Raw genomic sequence first — 12,867 nt, forward strand, 5'->3', positions numbered from 1 at the left:
TGTGCATGTGCGTGTGTCTGTGTGTGTGTGTGTGTGTGTGTGTGTACGTGCCCAGAGAGACGGCAGGTGGAGGGGCTGACTGGCAGAGATCAGAGCAAAGACCGTGAAACAACGTCTTTTTCCTGTGAGAGACTGTGGCGGCCCGAGACTGTGCGGCCACCGTCTGTTATGGGAAACAGCTGCCTGTGTTCTGACGTGGGGGCTGTGACGTACCTCCTTTTCACGGCACATGATTGGTTGATGCGTTTATTCGCGGGGCGAAAGCTCGGAAAAATCGACCGCACGACGAAAAAAAATTATGTCGCATTTTCGCCGCAACACATTCGCGGTCGGTGTGAAAGGACCCGTTATGAAAACCGGGGTTCGAAAAAAAATATTGATGCGCGAATTATTCGCGCGAAAAATACGTCTCCGGTGTGAAAGGGCCTTTAGAGCCACATCATTGTTCAGGAGAGAGAGAGCTTTACAACGATACCTGACAAAAGAGACAAAATGAAGTAAAATAAAAACCTCAAAGTGGATTTTCTAACATTTCTTTCGACTTTTCTGAAAGAATACATGTTACGGAAGAAAAATAGCCCCAAATCTCAAAATTGATCAGTGCATGAGTGTCTTTTTAGAAGTAAACCACTGCTCACCTTCATCTGTAGGACAGAGTTAGTCTTCTTTTTCTTCCTAGACAAACTCCTCACTCTCCTGCAGACACAAATCAACATCATCCAACTGTTGAACTGCCTCCTGCTGGAAACATCTGGAGTTTGATCAGATATTGATTATTTCATGATCAGTTTTTATTCTGTCTGTCCATCGCATTCTGTTTTTCTGACTTAACAAGATTTCAAAATCCCGATACAGATGAAAAATATTCATTAAATAAATCAGTTTATTGAAGAAATCCAGTTATTGACCAACTTTAGAAATAAAACCTAAAACATTTGAGGTGACTGTTGAATATACTGTATATTAGCAGCTGTGGGGCTTTTATTTTGAAGGATGTGAGAGAAAAACAACTTTAAATTGTTTTAACCTTTTTCTCTCAACAAGATTAATTCTTTAAAAAAAGTTTTCCTTTATTTCATTTTTCTCTGTTCAGACACAAACTAAACTAGACTGAACAGAATTGATCTTTTATTATTGGAAAACTCAACTTTTCTTTTAAATTATGTGAGATTTTAAAAACTTAAATCAGTTCAGGGAGCGATGAATAAAAAAAACTGAATGAAATCAAATCAATATTTTATTAATATGAACTATTTATTTCATATTCATATTCCAATTAACACAAATTAAACATAAATATAAATTATTTCATATAAATTTCACCAAAAACTGAACATGTTTTGATTTTTCTCTTCGTGTGAAAAACACTGATGTTTTAACTGCTGACACACACACACACACACACAGCTCATTAATGAACACACACACACACACACACACACACACACGCACACACACACACACCTGGCTGTTCATTAAATCACAGTCCGTTCCCCCACAGCGGCGTCCTGAGGGACGACGAGTCTCTGCTGCTCTCTGTGGACGACACGTCATTAACACACACACATACACACACACACACACACACACACACACACACACACACACACACACACACACACTCTGAGGTCACAGGACAAACAAACAGTGAGTGATCAGTGTTTTCTTGTTGTCTTTCTCCCAGGCTCTCGTGACCCTGGAGACGCAACAGGAAGCTGTGTGTGTGTGTGTGTGTGTGTGTGTGCGTGTGTGTCTGTGTGTGTGTTACCTCTCAATGATCCGATCTGTACTTGAGGAACGTTGCTCAGATTTGTTGGTAAACCCACATACACACCTCCGTAGTTTCTGAGGACACACACACACACACACACACACACACACATATTAATAATTAAAGGATAATTACAGTTTTTTTTACAATCTGGACCTTATTTCCAGCATAAAATCCGATCATTTCCTCCCCCAGATAACTTTGGTGTCATTACAAGTGGTCGTGATGAAATGAGCTCCAGCCGAGAGCCGCATATATCCGTATGATGGAGTCTACAGGGCAGCAGAATGCAGCCTCTAAATCAGGGGTTCTCAACTAGTCTCACTCTGGGCTCCACATCTTCCCATGGTCATTAAGTCGCGACCCACTTTTATAGAATTCAAACCAAGATTTTTTTTTTTAAGCCTTTAAAAACTCATTTTGCTCTTTATTGAGCAAAGTGCATTTCAGAGCACATGAATGAAACTGAGGAGTTACCATGACAACTGCATGTACGGAAGTGAATAAAATAATATCAAACTGCACAAAATGGAGACCAACAAAACGATATATTTGACTTCTAATGCATCTCTGCATTCAGGGCATGTTCACAAAAGTGAATAAATATCAAATTGCACAAAATAAAGACCCACAAAACAAAACAAGATTCACTGCATTCAGGCCACATTAATAAGAAACTGATATCTTTACATTCAGAGCAAATAATAAGAAACTGAGGAGGAGCATTACAACTGCATGTGTTCACGTGTCTCGTGTGCCTTTCAATATATGTTATTTTTCAAAATAAAAGACATGTCCAACATCAGATGTGCATTAAATATTTACTTTTTTGACCAGCTGTCAGCGACCCATGACCCACCAGTTGAGAACCCCTGCTCTAAATAACACATTATCTGCAGAGAAACTCCTTCATTTCACCAATATTTAGTTCTGATAGGCTAGTGCTATTCCCCTCTGAGTCCGGGGTTAGCTGTTATCAACATCCGGGGTCTGTAGGTTGTTGCTACCGCTAATGCTACAGTTCATTTCTGCGTGTTTCCGACTTGTCAGAACAAAATGAGCAGCTGGATGAAGTTCAGCTTCCACAGGCTTCCTCTCCTCAACCTGGACTCACTAAAGCTCCGGCTAGTTGAGATAAAAATGGACCCGAATGCAGAAGCAGAATGATTATTATCAGAATGAGCCGCACGGCGCTCAGAGATGACATCATCCAGGTCAGAGGTCAGTAGGTCAACCTACAGACCCCGGATGTTGATAACAGCTAACCCCGGACTCAGAGGGGAATAGCACTAGCCTATCAGAACTAAATATTGGTGAAATGAAGGAGTTTCTCTGCAGATAATGTGTTATTTAGACCCTGTAGACTCCATTATACGGATATACGCGCCTCTCGGCTGGAGCTCATTTCATCACAACCACTTGTAACAGGGTTCCTACAGCTTAAGCCAAGTTAAATTTAAGACTTTTAAAGGGATAGTTCAACATTTTGGCAAATTGGCCCATTGCCATAATCGCTATAGTCATAGCAGTAGGTTCATTACCTTTAATTGTAGGTGTAAGCTATTTTCAGTACGGCGGAGCGCAGCAGCAGGCTGCTCAGAGCTACGCTATGGAGGCTAAGGGAATTTCTTGGTTTCCCTCATTAAACTCATCAAATTCAACATCCCAAAACTCCACAGCGCTTTTGTAGACAAGTTGTGACCTGCACAACCACCACGCTATGAGATAATGTCGGAACGATACGAAACGGAGCCGTTTTCAAGGTAAATACAGGGTAAATACGGACACTGCTTGCTGAAAAACTGTCCCTGAACGCAACGCGCATCAGCGGTTTTGTATGAATTTACCTCGAAAACGGCTCCGTTTCGTGTCGTTCCGTCATTATCTCATAGCGTGGTGGTTGTGCAGGTCACAACTTGTCTACAAAAGCGCTGTGGAGTTTTGGGATGTTGAATTTGATGAGTTTAATGAGGGAAACCAAGAAATTCCGTTAGCCTCCATAGCGTAGCTCTGAGCAGCCAGCTGCTGCGCTCCGCTGTACTGAAAATAGCTTACACCTACAATTAAAGGTAACGAACCTACTGCTATGACTATAGCAATTATGGCAATGGGCCAATTTGCCAAAATGTTGAACTATCCCTTTAAGACTTTTTTAAAGCCACTTGAAATGAAATTTAAGACCGACTTCATAATAAACACAAATGCAGAAAAAAAAGAAAAACACCACATCAATTACATAGGGTTAGGGACAATTTTACCCACTTTCCTAAGTGATCCAAGGTAAAGTGACTGCTACATGAACATTGGATTGTGTCTCTTTCCAGCTGTCCTTTCAAAATAAATGCATAAAAAGTCCTGAAAAAAAAAAACATTGACTCGGGAGCTGGTGGCGGTGAGAGATTTAACGTTGACGGCCGCCACTAACTTCTCTATGTCGGAATGTTACCAATTAATTTGAGATTTGAGACTAATTACAACCATAAAATACCACTTACCATGTGTTAACATTTTCAAGACGTTTGAAAAATTGATTTAAGACATTTTAATGCCAATTAAGGCCTTGTTTTTAGATTAATGAATTCAATGCCTTTTAAGACTTTTTAAGGATCCGTAAGAACCCTGTGTAATGACACCAAAGTTATCTGGGGGAGGAAATGATCGGATTTTATGCTAGAAATAAGGTCCAGGTTGTAAAAAACGGTAATTATCCTTTAATTGATTGATTAATTAACGACACGTGACTCTGCTCTGAAAATCAGAAATGAGTGACTCACTTCCGTTTGTCATCGTCGGTCAAAGACTCTTTTGATCTGTAACACACACACACACACACACACACACACACTGAAGTCAGTATCTAAATTGGCATATATATAACATCAGAGAAAGGTCAAACAACACTGACATGTTGTGACATCAAAGTGTGTTTGAAACTGTGTGTGTAACATGTAGCCTACTCACTCCTTTACTGAAGACTCAGCTCCACCTGTGATCAACGACACAACAATCAATTAATTAATTAATGTTGAACAATGAAAATTAGTCATTTTCATCTTTATTCTAATGATAACAATTATCTTTAAAGGACTAGTTCAACATTTTGGCAAATTGGCCCATTGCCATAATCCCTATAGTCATAGCAGTAGGTTCGTTACCTTTAATTGTCGGTGCAAGCTATTTTTAGAACGGCGGAGCAGAGCCGTGAGCTGCTCAGAGCTACGCTACGGAGGCTCATTATGGGATTTCTTGGTTTCCCTCATCAAACTCATCAAATACACAATCCAACAACTCCACAACGCTCTGGTGGACAAGTTGTGAGCTGCACATTCACCACGCTATGAGATAATAACACAACATTACCACACAGAGTTGTTTTAGAGGGAAATTCATGTAAAACCTCTGATGCACGTTGCCTTCAGGGACAGTTTTTCATCAACAGTCTCTGTATTTCCCTCTAAAACAACTCTGTGTGGTAACGTTGTGTTATTATCTCATAGCGTGGTGAATGTGCAGCTCACAACTTGTCCACCAGAGCGTTGTGGAGTTGTTGGATTGTGTATTTGATGAGTTTGATGAGTTTGAAACCAAGAAATCCCATAATGAGCCTCCGTAGCGTAGCTCTGAGCAGCTCACGGCTCTGCTCCGCCGTTCTAAAAACAGCTTGCACCGACAATTAAAGGTAACGAACCTACTGCTATGACTATAGGGATTATGGCAATGGGCCAGTTTGTCAAAAATGTTGAGCTATCCCTTTAAAACACAAAACAAATCAAAACAATAATGTTAAATTGGTCATCCTGTTTTTCAAAATAAGACTGGTTCACCAAAATAAAAGCCAAACTGACACAGTCACATGTGTTTTCAATCAGTAATCAATACAGCAATTCATCATTAATTCAGGTTGTTGAATATTTTATAAAATGTCTCTCTTGAGCAGTAATTAATGTCTGTATCTAAATTATAGATGATAGATAGATTATATCAATGCAGAGTTAAACATTTATAGATTTTAGACCAATTAGTACAGTAGTAGTTTAGCATGTGAAACGACTGATTGATAAATGATGAGTTAATGAATTAAGTATTTAATTAATAATCATTAACTGATGGTTTATCTTATATCTAATGGTATAATTATTTTCCACAAGTAGAATAACATGACGTTCTTTACAACAACACAACTTTGATCATTTTATATCCTGTTTCTTTATTAATTAATTGAGTTTGATTATTGTTCTTCTGAAACACAGTGACAATAAAGTTCAATTTGACTTTCTTCACCTTCAAAATAAAACTTCCTGTTCCTCAAAGTCTCTGTTTTTTTTTACTGAAACTTCAAACTTTCATAAAAAACAGAAACATTGAATCTGATGTTTCTCACCTCCACCACTGCTGCTGCTGCTGCTGTTGATGTTGTTTTTAGCTGCTGAAGAGTTTCCACATCCCATCGCTCTGAGGAAAAACAACCGGAGAAAGAAAAGAAAAGAAAAGAGGAGAAAAACGTCTTTTCTCTTCCTCTTTTTCTTCTCCTCTGTGTCGTCTGGAGCTGAGAGGAAGAAAGAGACGCCGAGGAAACGAGGGAGGAGAGAGAGAGAGAGGGAGAGGGAGGGAGAGTTCACCCCTGCTGTGTGTGTGTGTGTGTGTGTGTGTGTGTGTGTGGTGGTTTTAAATCTCTGCACAGTTTGATCAAAGTCGACCAGAATCGATTTAATTAGAGGATTTGGAGCCAAACAGCTGATGAGGAGGAGGGTGTGTGTGTGTGTGTGTGTGTGAGGGGTACAGTACAGGTGGAACACACACACACACACACACATGAACCAAAACTTTATTTAAAAGGTTGTGAAGAGACGAGTTGACAGGAAGTTTTATGAGTTCACTCTGATTTCTGATTAAAAAGAAAAGAAAAAATAAACTTTTAACAATAAAATCACGTTTTGTTTCAACAATCAAGATTTTTCTTTTCCATCGTTAATGAATTTGAATGAAATGATTTTAAAATTAATGAAAATATTAAATTACTGTATAGCCTACATTTATGTGTTCTATTTTGAAAAAGCAGCTTCAGATCTGACAGAACAAACATTAGGCCGATTATTATTATTATGTTATTGGAGCATAATAATATGCAGACCTTTGAATAAATAGCAACAAAATGTGATTAATTTGTGATTTAAATCACAAGTAAATATTTCAATCGATATCCAGCAGAAATTTAAATCTAATTTTTTTTGCTGATATTTTATTAGCTATTCTGTGCTCTTTGTATTTTGTATTCAATATTTTGTATTTATAGCTGATTTATGTATATATAGGCTATACATACAGTATATATATATTTGATTTAAATATAAATCACATATATGTTTAGATACAGAGTGATGTCACTTTGTATCTAAACATATAAATGTATTTTTGCAGTGAGGAATGCAAAGAGGAAAAGCAAAGAAAAAGAAAAAAGCTCAGACAGGTTCTGTTCTGTGATTGGTCGATAAGAACAGACTCTGTCTCCATGGCGACGCCGGTAAATGATGGGGAGTCGGCCAGCAGGAACCACTCAGGTACATTTTAATCACTTCCTCTGAGTCACACACACACACACACACACACACACACACACACACACACACACACACACACACACACACACACACACACACACACACACACACATCACTGCTGCAACAGGAAGTGAAGGTGAAGCAGCAGCTGCTCAGGTGATCACGTGACCACATGCAGATGAGTCATCACACAGTCGCCTGCTGTGATGATTGGTAACCATGGCAACTAAATACCACTTTACAACCGCAAAGCATCAAGCATCATGGGAAATGATCTGAAGTTTTTATTTTTTTTTTATTTTTAGCTGAATCTGGTCTTTAGTTTTTATGTGCAGTTCCTCAGTGTGAACACCGGGGGGCGCTGTTGTCACATATTTAACTCTTTACACTGCTCAATGTATCTTGACTCAATATAATTATAATATTATTATATTATAGGTTCCCGTTAATGTTTCTTTATAAAGTTAAACTACTATGAACATATTTAACTTTTTTAATTGTAATTTTGGTAACACTTTATAATAAGTACACACTATTTCAATTTTGAGTGAACTATCCCTTTAATAAAAAGCTAATTTTGGATATGAAGTTAGTGTTAAATTAAGCATTAGTTAAGCATTAATAGATACTGAATTCATCATTTGTAACATGAAAACTCATTAGTATGTAGTTTATAAACAGTTAAAATGTTTTACTCCTCATTGATAAGCACTAATTGTATTTATAAATTACATACTAATGAGTATTCCGTATGTATTAATGCTTAAGTAGTGCTTAATAGTGTGTATTTATTATAAAGTGTTACAACCAGGAATCTGTATAAATCAGACAACACAAAAACACACACACATACACAAAAAAAACACACAACTCGGATTCAGTTTTTATATTTTAATAGAAGATTTCCTTCAGGTTTTTATCACTGAGTATCGACTGTGATGTTTTTTTAAATTTTATTTTCATTTTTATTTTTATTTTTACAGTGTTTTGAACCATAAACAGTAGAAATGTATAAGAACTGTCCTGAGGTCAGATGTCGGTGCGACTGAATCCTGCAGTCGCCGTGTTTCCACTTGGCACAGACGAGTTTCACATCAAACAGTACAAAAGTATAAAAACCTGATATTTGGCAAAAAGAAACTCTGGATTAAAGGATGAGAGGAGGAACCATGACGATTTTTAAACCAGTGACTCCAAAACTTTATTTATTTTGGCTTAAGACTCTTTCAAAATAAAGTTCACATCATTTTTCTTTTATATTTATTTATTCCTTTATTCTAATTCCCTCTCAGGTGTGTTTATTTTTCTGTTTTCATTCTTTTATCTTCGTTATTTTAAGAGCAACAGTTCAGTTTCCTCTGTGGTTCGACCAGCAGGGGGCGGCTGGGAGGCGTCTTTTATTCTCACACAGTTTTTATTTAAATGAGAGGAAATGTTTGTGCTTTTATTTAGATATTTTCACTTTAAAACTGGATTTTAATATTTATTTTTTATTGATCTTGGTATTTAGTCACTGATTTGTCTCGTTTGGTTTTTTGTTTCTGTTTGTTTATAATATTTAAAGTGTGTTAACATATTTGACACGTCGACCTGTTTATGTTTGTGTGTTTGATCTGTTGCTCTGAAGTGTTTTGTTGATGTGTATTGAAGTGGATCAGCTGCTGTGTGTGTGTGTGTGTGTGTGTGTGTGTGTGTGTGTGTGTGTGTGTGTGTGTGTGTTTGCTGTAAAGTGCATCAATCAGGCAAGAAAACACTGATAAAACTAATCTAATACTGTATATTTCACAATAAAATAACTATTTCCTGTCACTGCAGAAACACAGAGAGAGAGAGAGAGAGATCCTCTGGTGTTGTAAATCAAACGCACCTCAAACAGTTCATGTGTCACCTCATGAGTCTTTATAGCCCCCCTCCTCCTCTGGGTTAAGCCCCTCCCCTCTCTAAAAACAGCTTCCTGTCCCTGCTAATTTTAAAGTGCTCCTCCTGCTCTAATATAAAATTACAGTCCAGTGTCTCAAGAACGAGTCGACGTGTTTCTGTCTTTTTGCTCTTTTGTTTCTTTCTTTTGAAAAACGACAGAAACAGAATCTTTAGGTTCGAAGGACGAAACAAACTTCTCTTTAGAAACACAACAAACTTAATTCAGCGTCTTCCTTCAGGGTCAGTTCTCCTCCACGAGGTTTAAGGCTCCGACAGAATCGGTGTGAACAGACGACCCGTCAATCAAAGCTGTAACTCAATCGTCCTCCGACACAGTTTAACCTTTTACCGCAGTAACTAACAGAGTTACTGTCGACCAGGAGGGAAAAAAACAAACCAGAAAGAAAGTAACGGAGCTGCAGCGAAGCAGAGGAGGACTTCCACTACACTGAGCAAACAAACTAAATATGAAGAAGGCAGAGAAGAGAAATAACTGGAGATCAGAGAGAAAACATGTTTCCATCCACATGTTGATAAAAGATCGATAAAAATATTAATGCGAATAACGCCGGTTCAAGTGCGTTTCCATCTCAAACCTTCAAATAAATCGAATAAAAAGTTGTGCATAATGCAACATGTGCTGTTTTGCGATCATATCGAAGGTGTTTCCATTAATTTTTGTACTAAATCGCAAAATAGATCTGCGGAATTGACATATAACATGATCGCAACTCACATTTTATCCGGCAAATAACTGTTTCCATCAGAATTTCTTGCATAAACTTTGTATCAATCGAGAGAAAATCCAATGAGATCGACCGTATTAACTTGTTTGTATATATTCATGACATTGAATTGAATTTTTAATGTCTCCATAAGGCATTTTTTAATTCGATGTTGCTTATTAATGAATGAATGAGTGAATAAAAACGTGTGGATGGAAACACGGTTAAAGAGAGAGAGAGAGAAGTCGTCGGTAACGAAGCTTCATGAACTGATAAAAATCTGAAGTAAATAAAAATAAAAGAGAGAAATAAAATCTGTGTTTTCTTGTGAATAAAATAAAAACTTATGAAAAAAAAATAAAATCTGATTTCCTCTGAGTGACGATGTGTCCGTGTCCGTCTTCGTCAGGATTCGACCACACGGTCCCGACAGAAACCAGATTCTGAGTCTTTACTTAAAACCTGTGTGCTTTTGAGCCAAGATGGCCGCCGGTGAAGAGGCCTGTGCAGCAGTTACCGAGTCGACCTCAGCTCTTCTTCACCATCACGTCCTTGTCGTCTCCATGGAAACATGTGGACGTGTCGTCTGTCAGCTCGGAGCTCCACGTCGCTTCAGTCCGTCACGTAGCGGAGCAGCGCCGCCACGGCCCAGAGCGCCGCGCCGAGCCCCGCCCCCGTCGGCATGGTGACGGCGGCGTGGTTACAGGTGGGGGAGGGGCTGATCTGGGCGCCGTCGGTCTCCGAGGGCGACGACGTGGACGAGGACGAGGACGGCGAGCGTCTCAACAGGAAGTCGTGTTTCATGGCGGAGTAGACGTCGGGGCCGTACGGGACGTTCAGGGTCGCCGTCAAAACCTCGTGACCCGGGTACGTCACCTGTCAATCAACGACGACCAGAGGGGAGGAGTTAAAGGACAATTCCGGGCAAATTCATCTTGGGGCTGTATGTTCCTAACATTTTAGGTCTAAAAGAAGGAATCTGAAGGTTTTCAGTTTAATTGCTCCTGTTTTGCGATAGTTGCAGAATTTCTGCAGGTACCAGCAAATCTAATTTAATGCTTTTTAATGCCATTTCAAACATTTTTAATGCCTGTGACTGCAAATACTATACGTGTGCGTACATACTGTTACCTATATACACATTACCCAATTACTTGGTTCTGCATGTTTATCACACCAATAGCGGTGCACCGACTGCAATTTTCTGGCCAATCACCAATTTTTAAAAAGCCTGACCTGCTGATTCCGTTTTTTGCCGCTAGCGATTAAAAGAAAAAGAAAAGTCAACAGTAGCCTGCCACCACCTAAAAATATTAATTTAGAAAATTCTAAATTTTTTCACACACGTTTAATTTTACTGTAGATTAACTGTATAATCCCCCTATTTTTCTGCTCTTTGTGCTCTATAGGGATGTAATGATATCAAAATCTCACTGTATGAATCTATCAATTTTTTAAATCATTTTTTAATGCCTTGGAGAATCGAATTTAATTCCTTTTAATGCCATTTAAGGCCTTAATTTTAGCTAAATATATTTAATGGCTTTTAATGCTTTTTAATGACCCGCAGAAACCCTGAGTTGTGTCTGTCCCTGCATCGCCACGGCAACGATGAATGGGAGCGGATTGAAGTTCTGCTGCTTAGGCTGTTTCCATCCCTCAAAGCCACAGACAGCGTCAGATGGAGACTCAAACATGCACCCAGGAGTCTATTTACTTCAAGCACGCCGACATGTTTGTAAAACTAGATCTGATTCAAAGTCTGGCAGAGTCGAGACCCAAGTTGACGCTCGGTGTGTTCAGGTGCAGTGGGAAAAGCTAGGCCTACCGTTTGTGTCATAAAAACAGGAATATCAACTCTAGACTTGCTTCAAGTAAAAAAAACGTCTGGGTGCATGTTTGAGTCGCCACCTGACGCTGTCTGTGGTTTTGAGGGATGGAAACAGCCTAAGCAGCAGAACTTCAATCCGCTCCCATTCATTGTTGCCGTGGCGACGCAGGGACAGACACAACTACCGCAAAACAGGAGACATTAAACTGAAAACCTTCAGATTCCTTCTTTTAAAAATGATATGACCATACACTATACTTTAACGACGTCACATGAGAGCGGGTTTCATCGCTGTGTGTATGTGCGTGTGTTTACCGTGAAGCTGTAGTTGCCAGGCAACAGCAGCCGGTAGTATTCTCCATGCCGGTCGGTTTTGAACGGACACATGTTCCTGCGACCTTTGACCTCCACCACGGCGTTCTGCACCGGGACGCCCGAGCCGTCAAACACACGACCTTTGACCCCTGGACACAGACACACAGGAGGTGACATTTAACACTTAAAGGGATAGTTCAACATTTTGGCAAATTGGCCCATTGCCACAATCCCTATAGTCATAGTAGTAGGTTTGTTACCTTTAATTATTGGTGCAAGCTATTTTTAGAACGGCGGAGCAGAGCAGTGAGCTGCTCAGAGCTACGCTACGGAGGCTCATTATGGGATTTCTTGGTTTCACTCATCAAACTCATCAAATACACAATCCAACAACTCCACAACGCTCTGGTGGACAAGTTGTGACCTGCACATTCACCACGCTATGAGATAATAACACAACGTTACCACACAGAGTTGTTTTAGAGGGAAATTCATGCAAAACCAATGATGCGTGTTGCCTTCAGGGACAGTTTTTCAGCAAGCAGTCTCTGTATTTCCCTCTAAAACAACTCTGTGTGGTAACGTTGTGTTATTATCTCATAGCGTGGTGAATGTGCAGGTCACAACTTGTCCACCAGAGCGTTGTGGAGTTGTTGGATTGTACAGATTTAGATAGACAGACAGACAGGTGGACAGACAGACAGACAGACAGACAGGTGGACAGACAGACAGACAGACAGACAGAGG

At 39.4% G+C, this 12,867-nt stretch overlaps 1 protein-coding gene and 1 long non-coding RNA gene across 3 annotated transcripts in view; both read right to left on the reverse strand.

Moving 5' to 3' along the window:
* Window positions 1-1,401: 1,401 nt before the first annotated feature.
* On the reverse strand, window positions 1,402-4,582 carry LOC146962324 (uncharacterized). The gene is made up of 3 exons (XR_015035030.1): window positions 4,546-4,582; window positions 1,769-1,845; window positions 1,402-1,536 (listed from the first exon to the last, which is right to left on the reverse strand). It is a non-coding gene; the product is annotated as an uncharacterized LOC146962324 (long non-coding RNA).
* A 4,044-nt stretch (window positions 4,583-8,626) lies between these two features.
* cpm (carboxypeptidase M) overlaps window positions 8,627-12,867 on the reverse strand; it is a 29,412-nt gene continuing 25,171 nt past the window's right edge. Inside the window, exons 9-11 of one of the 2 annotated variants that reach the window (XR_015035036.1) lie at window positions 12,121-12,269; window positions 9,643-10,850; window positions 8,627-9,606 (exon numbers count right to left, since the gene is read on the reverse strand). Coding sequence is in view for 1 of the 2 variants with exons in the window: in XM_085768897.1 (XP_085625023.1) it covers window positions 10,587-10,850; window positions 12,121-12,269 (413 nt within the window). In the remaining variant the exon portion in view is untranslated. Of the gene's footprint in view, window positions 10,851-12,120; window positions 12,270-12,867 lie in introns of both variants that reach the window. The other variant, XM_085768897.1, reaches the window with a different exon arrangement.

The sequence above is a fragment of the Trachurus japonicus genome, chromosome 23 (assembly GCF_045865225.1).
Source record: "Trachurus japonicus isolate A0001 chromosome 23, Traja_1.0".
NCBI lineage: Eukaryota > Metazoa > Chordata > Actinopteri > Carangiformes > Carangidae > Trachurus > Trachurus japonicus.